This window comes from Coregonus lavaretus, assembly GCF_964263955.1.
Source record: "Coregonus lavaretus genome assembly, chromosome: 2".
Lineage (NCBI taxonomy): Eukaryota > Metazoa > Chordata > Actinopteri > Salmoniformes > Salmonidae > Coregonus > Coregonus lavaretus.
The window spans coordinates 55542450-55563018 of record NC_139989.1 but is presented as its reverse complement, the minus strand read 5'-3'; the positions used below and the strand labels follow the sequence as shown (position 1 = coordinate 55563018).

The 20569-nt window shown below is 42.6% G+C and overlaps 1 protein-coding gene across 1 annotated transcript; it reads left to right on the top strand.

The window, feature by feature from the left end:
• Window positions 1-336: 336 nt before the first annotated feature.
• LOC311104142 (heparan sulfate glucosamine 3-O-sulfotransferase 6-like) lies at window positions 337-20013 on the top strand (the record flags this gene model as incomplete). The annotated part of the gene is made up of 2 exons (XM_084145829.1): window positions 337-881; window positions 19395-20013. The coding sequence occupies 2 exons, from the start codon at window positions 337-339 to the stop codon at window positions 20011-20013; spliced, it is 1164 nt and encodes a 387-aa protein (XP_084001955.1).
• Window positions 20014-20569: the final 556 nt, after the last annotated feature.

The following is a 20569-nucleotide window of genomic DNA, read 5'->3' as shown; positions in this document are numbered from 1 at the left end:
GCATGAGAGATCACCAGAGCTGACTTGAGCACACAGCAAGGCAGTGGAATCATTACTGAATGAAAAGTGTTGAGCCATGCAGAATGACAAATGCTTGTTTAAAAAGGTTAAAGACCCGTTTTCTGTCTTGTGTAATGATGCGTGACAATGGTATGAGGATCACCGTGATAAGTTCGATGACAATGCTTCACTTTTGGGGTGTTATGATGATGAAACACCTAAACTTTTCAGGATTTAGGAAATAGTTAGATAGAGAACAGTTAGGCTATTCAACGTAAGAAAAAGCAGTATGGTGACAACATTTTGTTCCTTGCGCAACGAACAGGACAGCGACTCATGGGATGTAGTGTGGGCTGTAGAACAAGGCTCAACTTTGGAAAGGCGCTGTCCAAAGTATCTGTGTGTTTTACCATGGTCGTGATTTTCACCTATTTCTTCTACTGTCTTACCGGATTATGTGACTCGGCGCCGAGACAGATGTTCGACCATCACACTGTAAACAGAGACTATGTCTCGGACCATGCGTACGACAACCTACGACCGCCAGGGCGACTTTATCCTCACCACCCGGGCGACCCGACTCACTGGAACAGGACAGACCCTTCAACGGACGAGCCCGTCGCTTCGCTACAGGGGGTTGAAGGCGGACTGCTCCCACAAGAGATACCGGAGAGCACTAAGGAAAATGTAGCTGGTAACCGCATCCCCGTGTCCAACACATTTGAGAGTAAGAAGTTCCCCCAAGCCATCATAATCGGCGTGAAGAAAGGTGGAACGCGCGCTCTGCTGGAGTTCCTGCGGATTCATCCGGACGTGAGAGCTGTCGGGGCAGAACCTCACTTTTTCGACAGGTTCTACGAGAAAGGACTTGAGTGGTACAGGTAAGGCACATATTCTGCTACTTTACAATGTTCATTGAGTGTTTATCAGTGCCAGTAAAAACCATGCGCGGCTTCTAGCCAATTGTGCAGTGATCTTGTTGAATCGAATCTGTGAATTGGGGGCTGGGGCTGTATTTCATACATATCAAATCAGTTGCTATATAAACATCTAGCATATCATTTTGTTGTATGTGTATTGTTCACAACAGTTTCAGTTGAAGCTGCATGTTGAGCCTTGGAGAAAGATGACACCTCAGCCGATGTAGGATGATAAATGGAGATAGGATGACGGGTAGATGATGAGCAGTGTTCTCCCCTGGGGAAGCTATTCACCTGTGGAGAATTCTACTGAAGGCTTTTGTCAATAACAGACATAGAGATGTACACATTGACAGTCAGATGTAAGTGTGTGTGCGTGTGTGTATGTGTGTGTGTCAATACAACCCTGCCTGACTTGATGTAGATGAAGAAGCTATAAGTCCCTGGGGTGTTGTTAATCATCATGACAGTGTTTTAAACACCATTTATACAGTTCAACATGACATCCCATATTAACATACAATCCATGTACACTACCAGTCAAAAGTTTGGACTCACCTACTCATTCAAGGTTTTTTCTTTATTTTTTAAAACTATTTTTCACATTGTAGAATAATAGTGAAGACATCAACACTATGAAATAACACATATGGAATCATGTAGTAGCCTTCTCTCAACCAGCTTCATGAGATAGTCACCTGGAATGCATTTCAATTAACAGGTGTGCCTTCTTAAAAGTTAATTTGTGGAATTTATTTCCTTCTTAATGCGTTTGAGCCAATCAGTTGTGTTGTGACAAGGTGTGTGGGGGGGGGGGGGGATATACAGAAGATAGCCCTATTTGGTAAAATACCAAGTCCATATTAAGGCAAGAACAGCTCAAATAAGCAAAGAGAAACAACAGTCCATCATTACTTTAAGACATGAAGGTCAGTCAATCCGGAACATTTCAAGAACTTCAAGTGCAGTCGCAAAAAACATCAAGCGCTATGATGAAACTGGCTCTCATGAGGACCGCCACAGGAATGGAAGACCCAGAGTTATCTCTGCTGCAGAGGATAAGTTCATTAGAGTTACCAGCCTCAGAAATTGCAGCCCAAATAAATTGCAGCCCAAGTAACAGACATCAACTGTTCAGAGGAGACTGTGTGAATCAGGCCTTCATGGTCGAATTGCTGCAAAGAAACCATTCCTAAAGGACACCAATAAGAAGAGACTTGCTTGGGCCAAGAAACACGAGCAATGGACATTAGACCGGTGGAAATGTGTCCTTTGGTCTGGAGGCCAAATTGGAGATTTTTGGTTCCAACCGCCGTGGCTTTGTGAGATGAGGTGCGGCTGAACGGATGATCTCCACATGTGTATTTCCCACCGTAAAGCATGGAGGAGGAGGTGTCATGGTGTGGGGGTGCTTTGCTGGTGACATTGTCTGTGATTTATTTAGAATTCAAGGCACACTTAAGCAGCATGGCTACCACAGCATTCTGCAGAAATACGCCATCCCATCTGGTTTGGGCTTAGTGGGACTATCATTTGTTTTTCAACAGGACAATGACCCAACACACCTCCAGGCTGTGTAAGGGCTATTTTACCAAGAAGGAGAGTGATGGAGTGCTGCATCAGATGACCTGGCCTCCACAATCCCCTGACCTCAACCCAATTGAGATGGTTTGGGATGAGTCGGACCGCAGAGTGAAGGAAAAGCAGCCAACATGTGCTCAGCATATGTGGGAACTCCTTCAAGACTGTTAGAAAAGCATTCCAGGTGAAGCTGGTTGAGAGAATGCCAAGAGTGTGCTAAGCTGTCATCAAGGCAAAGGGTGGCTATTTGAAGAATTTTAAATATAACATATATTTTGATTTGTTTAACACTTTTTTGGTTACTACATGATTCCATATGTGTTATTTCATAGTTTTGATGTCTTCACTATTATTCTACAATGTAGAAAATAGTAAAAATAAAGAAAAACCCTGGAATGAGTAGGCGTGTCCAAACTTTTGACTGGTACTTTATATTCTATTGAAATTGAATGGTGCACTCCCATTAAAAGCCCATGTCCTCTTGAATGATCATAGGCTTTAACCTGACTTTTTCCCTTTTACTAGCTCTGACTTTGCTGATTGTTACTTTATTGAGGAAAAATGTACTTACTATGACTGAGATATGTGGTTGTCCCACCTAGTTACACTATTTTAAGATTAACTGTAAGTCGCTCTGGATAAGAGCATCTGCTAAATGACTAAAATGTTAAATGTGAACTTAAATGTTACAGTCTCATCTTTGTAGGCAAAGAGGGTTGAATCAATAAGCACACCTAACTCATAGAAAATAATATACTTTTTACTTCCATAAATTTTCCCTGACACCCAAAACTACTCGTTACATTTTGAGTGGTTCAATTCTCACACTTATCAAGAGAACACCCCTGGTCATCCCTACTGCCTCCGAACTGGCGGATTCACTAAACACACACGCTTCGTTTGTAAATGATGTCTGAGTGTTTGAGTTTGCCACTGGCTAAAAAACAAGAAAATGGTGCCGTCTGGTTTGCTTTATGTAAGGAATTTGAAAGGATTTATACTTCTACTCTTGATAATTAAATATATTTTAGCAATTAGAAACTTACTTTTGATACTTAAGTATATTTAAAACCAAATACTTATAGACTTTTCAAAACAAATCAAAATCAAATCAAATTTTATTTGCCACATGCGCCGAATACAACAGGTGTAGACATTACCGTGAAATGCTTACTTACAGCCCTTAACCAACAATGCATTTATTTCTTAATAAAAAAGTAAAATAAAACAACAACAAAAAAGTGTTGAGAAAAAAAGAGCAGAAGTAAAATAAAATAACAGTAGGGAGGCTATATACAGGGGGGTACCGGTGCAGAGTCAATGTGCGGGGGCACAGGCTAGTTGAGGTAGTTGAGGTAATATGTACATGTGGGTAGAGTTAAAGTGACTATGCATAAATAATTAACAGAGTAACAGCAGCGTAAAAAGATGGGGTGGGGGTGCAAATAGTCCGGGTAGCCATGATTAGCTGTTCAGGAGTCTTATGGCTTGGGGGTAGGAGCTGTTGAGAAGCCTTTTGGACCTAGACTTGGCGCTCTGGTACCGCTTGCTGTGCGGTAGCAGAGAGAACAGTCTATGACTAGGGTGGCTGGAGTCTTTGACAATTTTGAGGGCCTTCCTCTGACACCGCCTGGTATAGAGGTCCTGGATGGCAGGAAGCTTGGCCCCAGTGATGTACTGGCCGTACACACTACCCTCTGTAGTGCCTTGCGGTCGGAGGCTGAGCAGTTGCCATACCAGGCGGTGATGCAACCAGTCAGGATGCTCTCGATGGTGCAGCTGTAGATCTTTTTGAGGACCCATGCCAAATATTTTCAATCTCCTGAGATGAAATAGGCTTTGTCGTGCCCTCTTCACGACTGTCTTGGTGTGTTTGGACCATGATATTTCGTTGGTGATGTGGACACCAACGAACTTGAAGCTCTCAACCTGTTCCACTACAGCCCCGTCGATGAGAATGGGGGCGTGCTCAGTCCTCTTTTTTTTCCTGTAGTCCACAATCATCTCCTTTGTCTTGGTCACGTTGAGGGAAAGGTTGTTATCCTGGCACCACATGGCCAGGTCTCTGTCTCCCTATAGGCTGTCTCATAGTTGTCAGTGATCAGGCCTACTACTGTTGTGTCGTCGGCAAACTTAATGATGGTGTTGGAGTCGTGCCTGGCCATGCAGTCATGGGTGAACAGGGAGTACAGGAGGGGACTGAGCACGCGCCCCTGAGGGGCCCCCGTGTTGAGGATCAGCGTGGCAGATGTGTTGTTACCTACCCTTACCACCTGGGGGCAGCCCGTCAGGAAGTCCAGGATCCAGTTGCAGAGGGAGGTGTTTAGTCCCAGGATCCTTAGCTTAGTGATGAGCTTTGAGGGCACTATGGTGTTGAACGCTGAACTGTAGTCAATGAATAGCATTCTCACGTATGTGTTCCTTTTGTCCAGGTGGGAAAGGGCAGTGTGGAGTGCAATAGAGATTGCATCATCTGTGGATCTGTTGGGGCGGTATGCAAATTGAAGTGGGTCTAGGGTTTCTGGGATAATTGTGTTGATGTGAGCCATGACCAGCCTTTCAAAGCACTTCATGGCTACAGACGTCAGTGCTACGGGTCGGTAGTCATTTAGGCAGGTTATCTTAGTGTCCTTGGGCACGGGGACTATGGTGGTCTGCTTGAAACATGTTGGTATTACAGACTCAGTCAGGGACATGTTGATATTTTACTGGGCGAGTTTCACTTTTACTTGAGTAAATTTCTATTAAGGTATCTTTACTTTTACTCAAGTATGACAATTTGGTACTTTTTCCACCACTGCAAGTATGCTAGTTTATATTTGAGTAATACGTGTAGCTGACCGTATTTTGAGGAAAAGTGTAGCAAGTGTGAAGAGGCTCTATGTTCATTAGTTCGGCCCATTCCTCTGACTGTGTTTGACATGTTTAGCATGACAATGATAGTCAGAGGAATGGGCTACATACAGCACATACTGATCTAGGATCAGGCTATTGTAGCTACAGCACATTCTGATCTAGGATCAGGCTATTATAGCTACAGCACATTCTGATCTAGGATCAGGCTAATGTAGCTACAGCACATACTGATCTAGGATCAGGCTATTGTAGCTACAGCACATATTGATCTAGGATCAGGCTATTGTAGCTACAGCACATTCTGATCTAGGATCAGGCTATTATAGCTACAGCACATTCTGATCTAGGATCAGGCTATTGTAGCTACAGCACATATTGATCTAGGATCAGGCTATTGTAGCTACAGCACATACTGATCTAGAATCAGGCTATTGTAGCTTCAGAACATTCTGATCTAGGATCAGGCTATTGTAGCTACAGCACATATTGCTCTAGGATCAGGCTATTGTAGCTACAGCACATACTGATCTAGAATCAGGCTATTGTAGCTTCAGAACATTCTGATCTAGGGTCTAGCTAGTGTAGATAAGCCTTTCTCTCATATAGGAACAACATGGGATGGATGGAGGAAGATGAAGTGGGAGAGAATTTGATAACAGATAGTTTGAGTTTGAAAAAGAGAGGGAGAGAGAGCAGAAGAGAGTGTGAAATTCTCAGCTGTAATTTAATATTTTTCTTATTTTTTCTTAACCTTTTTAGCAAAATGTAAACTTAAAACATACGAACACATGGAAACACTTTTGCCACTGATCATTTTACCATGCTGCTGGTGCTGGTATCTCTCTCTCTCTCTCTCTCTCTCTCTCTCTCTCTCTCTCTCTCTCGCTCTCTCTCTCTCTCTCTCTCTCTCTCTCTCTCTCTCTCTCTCTCTCTCTCTCTCTCTCTCTCTCTCTCCTTCCTTCCTTCCTTCCTTCTTTCCTTCCTTCCTTCTTTCCTTCCTTCCTTCCTTCCTTCCTTCCTTCCTTCCTTCCTTCCTTCCTTCCTTCCTTCCTTCCTTCCTTCCTTCCTTCCTTCCTTCCTTCCTTCCTTCCTTCCTTCCTTCCTTCCTTCCTTCCTTCCTTCCTTCCCTCCCTCCCTTCCCTCCCCCCCCCTCTCTCTCTCTCTCTCTCGCACTCTTTCCCTGTCTCTCTGTTCATTAAGAGTGGCAGATGAAGGAGAAGTGTTTATGTGTAATTTGTGTGGTAGCACTGGTTTCCAGGAGGCAGGGCAGGGTAGTGTGTGTGTAGTATCTGGAAATACTATGTGTGTTTTAATTGCCGGGGCTTTAGCAGGCACAACACCATCACAATCACATGCAGATGTGGCCACAGCAACTAGAAACAGTGTTCAGTCATATCAGTGATGTCATGAGCAACACATTGTTTGAAAGGACAGTTGATGGAGTTATACAAAAGCGACAGTACGTATGTTACCAGAACCATTCTGTAGTGCTCACCTACATCAGTTATATGGGATGTAATACGATCATAATCATTGCTTGCTATTAATTCAGTGTTTTGTCAGAAGATGCTGCTGAATAGCCTAAAGGGTCAAAACTTTGGGGCAAGCGAAAGTAAGATGGAAGGGTGGAGACAAGGTGATAGGACAAAGTGGTGAAGGAAAATATGAATGGATTAAACGAGAGGTATTCCTTTCTTCTTCAAGGTGCATTGTTTTCCTATTGCAGAACAGTTATTGTTATCATATACAGTAAAATGTGAGATATAGAGAAACAATAAGCTAGCCTGGACCCAGATCTATCTGTGCTGTCTTGCCAACTCCCAGGGACCATAGGAGTTGGCAAACAGATCTGCGACCAGGCTATGAAATTCTTGTCACTGAATCTTGAAGAGTGTGAAAGACTGGATCTGTTTGCATCCATAGATCAGAGAGAGGACAGTGACAGTTTGGTGGTGGGAACTCATCCATGCACACACACACACACACACACACACACACACACACACACACACACACACACACACACACACACACACACACACACACACACACACACACACACACACACACACACACACAATGTGACAGCCTCCTCTTAAAGCCCTTTGCTTTGACATGTCAGTGTGTGTATGAACTTCTGTCCTCCTCTCAGAATCCATGACAGCTGCATACTGTCGTCAGAGCTCTAGCTACCCGCCAAATGGCCTGTGAATCTCGCTTCTTGTATTTGAATATAATCAACAAAGAATATAGTTTTGAAATGCTTTATAACGAGAACAATATTATACACTTTTTATCTACATTGTGTGACCCTTGCCTCATGTAGTTTTGGAACCAAATGTGTTGTCATTGCCAGAGAGACACACATGATTATGGACAGAGAAAGAGAGTTGGGAGAGTTGACAACAGTTAGTGCATTGTGATAATATGCCTGGAGCCATATATCCTGGACAGTGAAATATGATGACTGCATCTGATTCTAATAGAGTGGGAGAGGGACTGTTCGTGCACTGTCATAAAAAACATTATTATTTATGACTGTCAACCACAGGGACATACAGGGGCAATAGGCATACTGGAGAGACTTAATATGCACATACGCACACACGTGTGCACACACACACATACACACGCACACACACACACACACACAGATACACAATCCCATCCCACGCATGTTCTTCCAAAAATCATTGTCTGCTATAAGACAAAACTGCTCAGACCTCTTTTAAGTGTTTCCCACTGACTTCTCTCTGTGATTCTTGCCAGCTATTTTCCTCAACTTTACAGAGCCTTAGAGAGTAGTGTGTGTGTGTGCATGAGAAAGTGTGTGTGTGTGTGTGTGTGTGTACGGCCACGCGTGCGTCTATGCTTGTGTGTGCGTGCGTTTGTGTGTCTGTGTAGTTTGCATGTGTGCCTACGGCCATTACTGAACTGGAAAAAGCCACAGAACAGTCCCATCAGAATGAAAAGGGAGATTTAATAATATTCTGTGTTGTTTCATGGGTTTAAATAGACTTAGGGCCAATGTTTTTCATATGGGCGCTGTGAGAGCCACACCAGACACAGTTGAAACAGGAAAACCAGCAAACCTCAGCTTTCCGTGGCACAATGGCATGGAGTGTTATCCATATGTTACCACGACGCGGGCACAATGAAGTAAATGAGTTGTCACTGTTTTTATAGATCTGCCTCCTGTTGTTGATGACTTTATAATGAACTAATTAGTTTTTCTGCTTTCTTATGAACGTTTTGGGTCTTTATTGTATGGAAATGACATAATGCCTCGTTGGCTCATTCTGGGGGGAAAACATTTGTCATTTAGATGGCATGTAAACACGTCTATAGGTAAAGCAGGGAGGGACTGGGAGAAAACAGACTTCTTGGAAAGGCTGATGGTAGAAAATACTCCTAATGGATTGATGACTAACAAATATTACAAATATTACAAGCTACTAAATCTTTGTGTATACCAGTGTGACACCGCCATAAAGACTTGATTTAAGACAGATGGATCAAGAGAGATCATGGAATTCTATCCAGTCCTATTGAGTTATACTGTATGAATAAACCAAACTGTATGAAATATGCTTTTCTACTTTTGTGCTTTCTCTTGCTAACATCCCCCCCCCCCCCTAACTTCTCAAATCCCAGAAAGAATGTCACACATATTCCTCCAAAAGAGAACCCTCTTGTGAATAGGACCACTGAATATGCAGTGAAATTTCATACATTGTAAATTAGTGCCATGTTTCAAAACCTGCAAGCTGGCTACAAGATGTGTGACGTCGTTGACAAAGTCCATCCGTCAGTCAATGCCTTAGCGTGTTGTGTACTAGACTAGCCATTGGTTCTGACATGTTTTACCCAGACAGTGAATTATATGAGATTAGCTTCTTCATGTATGCTTCTGAGGCAGAGAGGAGATTTATTTGAGTTTGGATTGAACCCAGTCAGACATCACATCAGAAAGAGCTACAGTCCAGTCAGACATCTGGACCATAAGAGTCAAAATACCAATAATTGGACAAAAGATCAGAATTGGGTTGCCTGTGTAAACTCATCCATAGTGACTGAACTGGACAAAAGATCAGAATTGGGTTGCCTTTGTGAACTCAGCCATAGTGACTGGACTGGACAAAAGATCAGAATTGGGTTGCCTGTGTAAACTCATCCATAGTGACTGGACTGGACAAAAGATCAGAATTGGGTTGCCTGTGTAAACTCAGCCATAGTGACTGAACTTGACAAAAGATCAGAATTGGGTTGCCTGTGTGAACTCAGCCATAGTGACTGGACTGGACAAAAGATCAGAATTGGTCTGCCTGTGTAAACTCAGCCATAGTGACTGGACTGGACAAAATATCAGAATTGGGCTGCCTGTGTAAACTCAGCCATAGTGACTGGACTGGACAAAATATCAGAATTGGGCTGCCTGTGTAAACTCAGCCATAGTGACTGGACTGGACAAAATGGATCTCCACTTATTTTTCATATTGCTTTCATAAATATTAAAGAATTATGAATAAGATGCTGTTCACTTGTTCCACTCCTCACGTTCATACAGAAAGATACACTAGCTACATATTGAAATTCTAAAAACATATAGTAGGCAAGCTGTTAAATGTGAATGTCCTGTTATCATGATTTGTACTGTGCATGAACACAATCAAGCATACAGTGAATATGCGTGATGATGATACAGCGTGATTCATGAAAAGATCATTACTGCATTTCAATTTGAGGGAAAACACCAATACGCAAGTGATGTCATCAATATTTTGACAGCTTGTCAATTGGCTGACCTTTACCCCTGACACCGAAGGCCTCAGCCAATCGGATTGCAATTAAAATATAGTATAAATCCTTTAAGGGCAGCGGCATAGGGGCATGTCAATAGTACTGGAAATCCCATAGGCTCACAAAGTGCCATAGATGAAGTCATATGGATGTGATGATGACAACAGGTGGATTTTCACTGTCCTTACATTTTAGTCATTTAGCAGACGCTCTTATCCAGAGCGACTTACAGGAACAATTAGGGTTAAGTGCCTTGCTCAAGGGCACTTCGACAGATTTTTCACCTAGTCGGCTCAGGGATTAGAACCAGCAACCTTTCGGTTACTGGCACAATGCTCTTAACCACTAAGCTACCTGCCGCTCCTTGTTGGTTACTGTTGTTATCAGTGATATGCTCATTAGTGTTATCAACCAAATGTTAAAAGATCTATTGCAATGACCATTATGGAAGCAAAACAACGTTTAAATGGGCTGTTTAGCGCACAGCTACACCATACTCCCTCTCTGCACATGAAACAGTCATTGTAGTCCTGCTGGAAGCTTGCAGGAGCAACACACCTCTATCAAGCTAAATGATACTGTAGTCAATGCATAGTTATAGACCTTTCTGTTGTTGTTATAACCATCTTCAGAATTCCAATGGGTACATTCTGTAAGAATAGTGTAATGCTCAATGATATAAATATGGAATAACCTTTCTTTCTCACTTCCCTCCTCATCACATTTTGAATTTTAAACACATTGATCATGCATGACACAATATTGATTAGACAAGATTAATTTCTCTCCTATTCATCTGACATAAACTGTAGATTTATTGATGAGTGCTTCTGGTCTCAGTCAAAATAAAACAATTATACTTTTTTTCTGATTATGGATCTGATTTTGTAAAATATATAAGCAAAATTGACACTCACTGTATCAATCCATGAGGCTTGGTCATAGCATTAGTACCGAATAAGAAATTCTGTGTGTAAAACTAATAATGACTCAATAATCCATGCTTTCTGGGAATGCTATTCTTACAGTCATGCACAGTAAACTTGTGGTCCTCTGTAGCTCAGCTGGTAGAGCACGGCGCTTGTAACGCCAAGGTAGTGGGTTCGATCCCCGGGACCACCCATACACAAAAAAAAAATGTATGCACGCATGACTGTAAGTCGCTTTGGATAAAAGCGTCTGCTAAATGGCATATTATATTATTATTAATGCTATAAAATCCGGAAGTTGTGGGCGGAGCTACAAAGTTGACTGTCAGAAGTAATACAATGTAAACATACTTTTAATCCATCTGTCTGCATATTTCAAGACATATGGCATATGGGAGTGTAGTGAGATACCCGATGGGTTGGACGATTTTCTTCTCATCACTCATCTTGAAAAAACTTATACTAAAAACGTGGAAATCAATCAATTTGCCATCATTAACACAATGGAAAAATCGAGTGATTTATTATTTAAATATTGAAAGTGTGTGGGCTACGGAGAGAAACAAAAGGGTGCAGTTTGAGGCCATGTGGCGGAAAGTGATGCAGGCACTGGAGATGGGGGTGTGTGCTAGTGGGTCTGGGCAGCTGTGATGTAGTTGATGTTTGTATGATGTTGTCGATTGTATGTGTATGTTTTGTACTGTTTATAAAATATGAAAACATTTAAATTAAATACAAATTCAAAATCTTCTTTCAATCTCACACAACGACGATTCAACTCTGCTAAACTTATAAAAACATCTCACAGCATCACTCTCAGTCCAGACAATGTATAAAACGGACTATAAAAGTAACACATTATTACAGTACAGTACGCAAGCCTGATTTTCCATTAGAGTAAAGGTGATTTTCCCAACACCTCATTCCCTCACTGTCCTGCCCTGGGGCCATTAATGATAAGTAGAGGCTGAATACCGTGTTGAGTTGTCTAACAGGCCAGGAAGTGGCTGCGGCGTTCAGTTGCAAACAGAACAGGAAGTGGCTGTAGTGTTCAGTTGCATAGTGTTTTAATCGTGTTGGGCCTGGGTGGGTTGAGGTGGATGTGGAGGTGGGGGTGGGATACAATAGACTACTAGGCCCTATACTCACACCACATATGGTGGGAATTATAATCATTTGAGGTGTGTTGTGCTCTATTTTTAGCGATCCCATAAAGTACTGAGGAGACATCAGAACGTTTTGTCGTTTTAGCTGCACTCCCAGCGGTAATAAGTCAGTCAGTCAGTCAGGAGTAGGAAGCAGAAATGCGTTTGTGAGGAGAAATAATAGCTCGCTTCGACAGGCCAAAATGAAATGTTTCAGATGCCTTGGGTTGTCATGCATGGTTTCTCCACCATCCCCACAAAGAATAATGTTAGGTTAAAAACGATGGAAAATGTTTAATGGAAATAGCCTGAAATTACCCAGAGGGCTCATGGGCCAATGGCTTTGTCACACTTAATCAAACTATTTCAAGGTCTCAATCAAACGAGAGCTAAATGCAGTAACATGAAAATCTTTTAAGTATATGTTTCTAAAGTGAACCTTTATTTGTATGTACAGTTGAATATAGAATGGCAGCAGCATGTCATGGAGCTGACCGTTGGCGTCCTACAATAACAACGGCCAGACCTGGGTTCAAATGCTTTATCTGTGCCTCATTAACCTTGCCTGTTGCAATTGAACCAATAGAAAGGTCCCAAAAGTCCAAACCCCACCCACCTGGCACTCGCGGGCAGGGTAAAACAAACACTCAAAGTATTTGAAAGATTTCAAATAGTATTTGAGCCCAGGACTGACAGCGGCTACATGGTTTTTGACTGCTTGGCCTATGTACTTTCATGTGTGTAAATGTTGAAGCCATTAGCCGTTCCCCAGAAAACTCCCCGGAGACACATTATTGACCTCAGATCCTATGATGATACTTCATTATGATTGGCCACTTCTATTCTAGTCACTAATTAGTCATGGGCTCCACTGCACTTCATCTCTAAAAAGAGAAGCCTACGCACATGTACACACACACGTACACACACGCACACTTGCATACACATGCACGCTCATACACACATACATTTTTTATTTTTTTTTACCGTTTTGGAGAGTCCTTCATATCTCTCTATCACACCTATGATAATGGTATCCTACTCTTGTTTAAGGAACCTGTTACAAGAGCTTGGGACTATACGGTTCAATCTACATAGCCTTGTTCTGTTCAATGTTCTCTACCTATATCGTGCTCTAAATACCCCCAATTAATGTTGTTAAGTAAAACAAACCAAAAAGATAAAAATAGCTGACACCATTCAAATCAATGAGGGTTCAGAAATGTAAAGCCAATTATCTCACAATCATATTATTACAGATAGAACCTTTTAGTCCCAAGCTCTGGTGTAGCTACTTCCCCCTACTCTACTATATACTATGTATAACCATTATTTTCCTCTTCCTGTCTGAGTATGAATGGGTGGATGTGGGCAGTGGAGCCTGATGGGAGACCCACTGTGAATCCACAGGCCTTCACCTCCAGGCTGACACACACTACGTCTCTGAGACACACCAGATAGTGTGTGTGTGTGTGTGTGTGTATGTGTGTTTGTGTGTGTGTGTGTGTGGGTGGGAAAAGTGGTGTGGATGTGAGGCTATGTCTGGGGTGTGTGGGTAGTGTTACTGTATTTTTCAGACTGTCTCTGGCTCCATAGTGTTTGATAGAGTGTCATGGGGGGGGGGGTAATGTTGCTGTGAGTCAGATTACTAAGACATGGCACCCCCCGTCTCTGGCTCCATAGTGTTTCATAGAATGTCATGGAGGGAGGGGGGGGGGTTGTGATGCGGATGTGTGTGTGTGGTATGGGGATATCAGACATTGGCACCCCTGGTCTCTGGCTCCATAGCATTTGATAGAGCGGTTGGTGGGAGAGGGACAGAGAGGGTAGAGTGGTATGGTACGGATGTTTGGGTGGGTTCATGGTTAATTCTCAGTCATGCAATCATGACATCGCTACAGCTCTGTGGGTTCTGTTCTTTACTGAGACTGTTCCAGAATGTTGCATATTGCTTGGCTAGTGTTGGTGTTCAATCACAGCAGCCCTGCCCATCCTGAGGCCATCCTGAGGCCATGATGTGTTGCCCCATGTGTTGCCCCAAGGTCTGGCGGCCTTGACACACTACTGGCACCACGGCCGGGCCAACGCTATAACTCGTCAGCTCAGCTGTCACAAAGACCTGACATCAGAGACAGGTCGCCAGCATGTCGGCCTGCCATGGTCCTTCAGTGTCACACGTACGGTACACATGTCAAAGGCTCAGTGGCTCTCTTCTTGTACAGTGTGTCCCGTTTCCTGTTGTAGTGTGATATCAAATATCAAATCACATCATCAGGGACCGGTTTATGTTTTCTCTTTGGGGAAATGGAAGCCTCCTCGTGCTCTTTTGACATGTTTACATCCTGTAGGTGAAATGCAGTCAAACTGAAGGAATGCTTGGAAAGTATCTATACAGAGTAGAGTCAAAACATCCACTGTGTATTTAGAATTTCAATGTAATTTACATAACATCACATAACAGTCATTGAACCTTAAAGGTTCCAGGTTTAAGCCTGATTTCGTGTCATTCAAGGAGAATACAGTAAACAACATGCTATCAAGCTATCCAGAGAGGCAGGAAGCACTGCACGTTGGGAAAGGTTCCCACAGTCAGTCAGACAGCCCTGCCCTGCCTGTCCCCTCAGGCTGTCTGTCTGTCTCTGTCCGACACCCTCTGTGCACAGCAGGGCTGCTGGGAGTTGTTGTTTTCTTCAGCTTGTTGTTTGCGCTCCTGCCTCTTTTATGGGGCTGATTTTCAGTCTCTCTAATTGGATCGCACAGACAGAGTTATGGGTCTGTGTTCAAAAAGCGTCTCAGAGAAGGAGTGCTGATCGAGGATCAGTTTTGGCTTTCAGATCTTAATGAATAAGATTATATGGGCAGGGGGGATCTGATCCTAGATCAGCACTCCTATTCTGAGATTCTGTGAATATGGGCCCTGAATACTTAGAGACTACTTCCAACAAGCTCTGTGCTCAATAAACCTAGTGAGCAGATCCTCCAACTCCAACGTCCACTTCAGTCAGCTTCTCCTGCCTCTTAGTAAAGTGGAGGCATTATGATTACTTTACAGTTCTAAAGCAGAACGGTGTGAGGTTTGAACAAATAAATAGTGTTTCTTGACTGTTGATATTATAAATATTTTGGTACAGTCATAATTCATAATTCATTGAAGTCTTAGCAATTCACTTTTCCATAGACACAAGACTTCCCATGTTTCTCTTACAGGAAGACACAGTATAGGTGAAGTATGTTGTGTAGTAGTAGTACCAGTACTTTACAGGGTTATGATGGTGAAGGCAGGAAATGTGTCAGCCACATCCTAGCCGCGGGGGGTAGCTTATTCGCTCCGCTCCAGATTGGTTACTACATATCAGTTGTATAATCAGCAGCATATCACTTCAGGGTAAAAATACCCACTTCCTCTAACAGCGGGGACCTACTGGCTAATGTGGATAGCTCAGAAAAGCTCTCCAAGAAAGCCCCAGATAGAGAACTCTACCCTGTTCTGTTGCTGCCTTTCCAAGTACTGTAGCAGTCAGACATGTTTTAGCTAACTCTTGGGCTACACTTTTAGTTAGCGCTTGGGTACACTTTTAGCTAGCTCTTGGGCTACGCTATGTTTTAGCTAGCTCTTAAGCTACACTTTGTTATAGCTAGCTGGACGCTTGCTGTTCCTTGTTTTTCATTTCGAAGAATGTCCTAAGAAGCATATGTCCCACTATTCTACAGATTCACAAATGCATGTCGATTGTGCTTGACACTTAAGGCACACAAACACATTGATGATAGGGAGAGAGTGGCTCCTATTGATTGTATGATGATGAGGCAGATTGTAAGGGAGATAGATAGGGACCTGGGGAGGGTGCATCACATTAACTATTCATAAATATGGAAGGAGAAGTTCTTATGGCCCATTTCAGCAATGACAAACATCACTTATGAGGGGAGACACCCAAGGCCAGACAGGAGACACCCAACCAACATCATCACCTCCATTAGGCTACGACTGTATCTGTTGTCGCTGTCCTGTCATATCTGTTGTCATCACAGATATACAGAGACAGACACATCGATCTGGCAGAGCAGGACTGGGGACAGACAGACAGGACAGGGAATTAACATTTTTGGATGTTAATCAATAAATGGGATGTGTTTATTGGCTACATTTAAACAGTAAACACATTAGCAGAATATAATACTGCGGTGTTATTTTATATTACTTTTGTTGATGAACGTTCAAACGTGGATATCCAGCACCCACTATTGTAAACAAAGCTGTTGAAAGTGGATAATGTGTTGTAGTCTTTTCTGCACATTTGACCAATGTGTGTTTGTGTCATCCGGACTGTTTGGAGATTACAGACATTTTTCTCACACACAGGAGGTTGGTGGCACCTTCACTGGGGAGGACGGGCTCGTGGTAATGACTGGAGCGGAATTAGTGGAATGGTATCAAATACATTGAATACATTAGATTGCCATTCCATTTGCTCCGTTCCAGCCATTATTATGAGCTATCCTCCCCTCAGCAGCCTTCCCTGTTGTCACAGTACAACTGCTCTAGTTCTGTCCACCTGTGATTATAGAAGACCTAGTGTACAAAACCCCTGTACTTTGACTACAGATGACTCTTGCTGAACTATTGTAAACCAGTGTTTAGCTCAGAGCTAATAGGGGGTCATGTTGTTGTTCCACTCTGTTAACTGTATGATTTGAGCCTTTAGAGATTGCTGAAGCTCTCTAGAATGTCAACAGGGTTGAAGGTATTGGTCCACCTAGTAATTCAACTAAAGTAAAGCCAAAATATGGTATAAAGAGATTATAGAGGGGTGTTAAAAACACTCTTAGTCCTCCTCAAAAGCCAACCAAGAGCATGCCCATGCTATCGAATACTTAAATATATATATCATTTTGAAAACTATTTAAAATAAAATATGAAATGTACAGAGGTCACTATCTGTGTTTATCATGACTGTAACCTGTTTGAGATTACTTGTTAGTTTGATTAGCTTCCCTCCCTCCTTTCTTGGTTTGGTTTTCATTCCAACTTCAGTTAAGCTAAACCGTTCTGTTTTAGTGCCATGTCATGTCTGGCAGCAGACACAAGGCCTAATGAACAGTTTGATTTACCCAACAAAGTCTCTGAACCATCGTCAAAGTCAGTCAGCAACCACTGCCAGAGTCCTGCTGGGGAATAACTGGCTAAATTAAACTAGGATCACACACTGTTTGGACGAACTCTTTGAACTTCATTTGATGGGCGCTTCATCCCTTGTCAATAATAGACGCACTTGAAAGGACTCCTGTCATTCTCCATTATTGTTTTGGCGAATCTTCAATAATCTTTTCATAAAAAACAAACTGACTTTTTCAAGTGCTGGCTGTCCATAGAGTATATGTTGAAGTTGTTTATTTCAGTAAAGCCACAATAAGGTCTCCTTAAGAATAACAGACTATTCAGATGTAGGATCTTAATTTGATCACCTTGTTGCAGGATAACATTTCTGCAATGCAGAACATGTAAAACTTATAGTGTATTTAAGGTTTTAAAAGACTTCTGAAGGTTCTGAAAAATTCAGACTTGATTTTCCTTTACGAGAAATGTATGAACCCCTGCAAAAATGTCCATTAGTTATATTCCACATAATAATTCACATATTGTTGCTGCAGGATTATTTTCCTGCTGTAGCAAACTGGCTCAAATTAAGATCCTACATCTGTAGGCCTATGATGTGGATGGATGAATGAATGGATGGATGGAAAAGTAATTGCTATTAACTAACATTTCTCCTCATCCTTTGTTAAGTAAAACAATTTGTTCCCTGAATCCATTCTTACCACAAAACAGCGGCCTCAGACGTCAGTAGAGGTTTGGACCAACTCCACACATTACCCACAAATCCCCCAGACCAGACACATGGCATATAACAGAATTTATTCAGATGAATTTAGATGAAGCAGAATTATAGACAGTAGAGCTTGGAGTTTTCCCTGGTCAGTATAGTACAGTACAGTACAGTACAGTACAGTAGATACGATAATTAATAATTAGGTGGGTGATTACATTTGTCCTATACCAGTTTGTTTTTTGCATATCCCACTTCCCCTGAGACACCCTCGGAGAGTGGGGTCAGAGCCAGGGATCATCCACTGTTGACAGCTACCCTGGAGCAATTAGGGTTAAGTGCCTTGCTCAAGTGCACATTGACAGATTTATACTTTATAGTAGACATCACTGCACTTGATTTTGGGGTTGTTGTTGAGCCAAACAGCCATGTCAGAACATGCACAGAGCAGATAGATGAACAGATGCTGAGAGAGGTGACAGAGGCTTGTTCTCCTGTCTGAACTGAATGTTTCTTATGGAACCGTTTCTTATGACACCTCAGTTACATCTTTGCCTACAGGACAGAGTTGGGACTTTATCTGTTGTATCTTTTTCCAGTATACAGTATCTCTTACAAGAGGTGTCTATGATCTAAGACTAAAAGTAGCTGTGAGAAAGGCGGTGTAACTGAGCTGAGCACCTTAGCTAGCCTTGTGTTTCATAGCAGTCCTGAATCTGTTTCGTCTGGTACGGCTAAATTCTCCACAGAGCCTGCCTGTGGGGGGAACACATCACTCTGCGGTGCAGAAAAGGGGGCTGGAGAAGGAAGTCTTAAGGAAATTGCTGTTAAGTGGTTCTTGTGGCTTTGGCTCATCAGATCCATATTGGCTATGCGGCCTCCCAGTTTCCCATGGCTCCTATACCAGGACTGGGATGGGCTGGGGACTGGTTCATAAACATAGACTGTACTCTTTTAATCATGACTGTTTAGGAGAAGCTTTAATTTAGGTATACAATGCTGGATTTGTGGCAGTTAAGAATGCAATTTTTCATACCTGAGTTTGTAGAGGAAAACAGTGTTTTTGGAAATGAAACATTCCATAAAAAAAACATTTTTGGACAAAGTTTTGAACTTGAAGGATGTATATCTGGCTTAGACAAAGATGTGTATCTAAAATTGTGTGTCTGTAATGTCTTCTTCATTTCTGTGAAAACACACAGATGTAAGAATCCTATCCAATGTACAGTATATTATTAATAAATGTTCCAGCTATTTATGACACTGCATAGTGTGAAGTTTGACATGTCGTTGAGTGACTGACAGTAACTGATTCTTCTCCATTTCTGTTGTCAGGAACCTGATGCCTCGGACCCTGGAAGGTCAGATCACCATGGAGAAGACGCCCAGCTACTTTGTGACCAAGGAGGCTCCTCGTCGCCTCTGCACCATGAACTGCCGCACCAAGCTCATTGTGGTCGTCCGCGACCCCGTGACCCGGGCAGTCTCCGACTATACCCAGACGCTGTCCAAACAACCCGGCCTCCCCTCCTTCCAGAGCCTGGCCCTCAAGAACACCTCTACGGGATTGGTCGACACCTCGTGGAGCGCTGTGCGCATCGGCCTGTACGCCAAGCACCTGGAGAACTGGCTCAAGCACTTCCCCTTATCTCACTTCCTGTTCGTCAGCGGTGAGCGGCTGGTGTCCGATCCGGCAGGGGAGATGGGCCGGGTGCAGGACTTCCTGGGTCTGAAGAGGGTGGTGAGCGACAAGCACTTTTACTTCAACCAGACTAAGGGATTCCCCTGTCTGAAGAAGCCAGAGGGAAGCAGCAGGCCCCGGTGTCTGGGGAAGTCCAAAGGAAGGCCTCATCCACAGATCTCACCAGAGGTGCTGCAGAGGCTCAGGGATTTCTACAGGCCATTCAACATCAGGTTCTACCAGATGACTGGACAAGACTTTGGATGGGACTGAGCCGTCCACCAATGTTATATGGAAAATCGAACCAAAGGATGAAAATTATTACTTTAAAACATGTGGAGAGGACACTCTGCTTTCATCAAGACAGCAAACACAAGACTGACATTACATTTGTCAATGAGGGAACAGGGGTTCTAGGTTACCACTTTGACTTGTGACATGGTATACATTATACAATATGTGGGCATTTTTTTGTGTTTTATGAAACAATGATATAAAGCTGTCATTTATAGTTTCAGTTACAAGATACAGATATTTGTGTGTTGCTACATGTTAGAATATGATTTAAACCAATTGTTTTCCTAATGTAAAGTACATGAACCAAGAGATGTACATAATGATAAATATCACACAGTAAGGACGTTGATGACTTGATACTCTGTGTGAGGAGACTCATGTTACAAAGCACAGGATTATAACCAACCTGTTTCCGACCAGCGTGTGTGTGTATGTATGTTTGTATGTGTGTGTGTGTGTGTGTGCGTGTTTAAGATACCGTAAGAAAAGTGTATTTATTGCAATAAGTGTATGTAGCTTTAATTATTCTTGT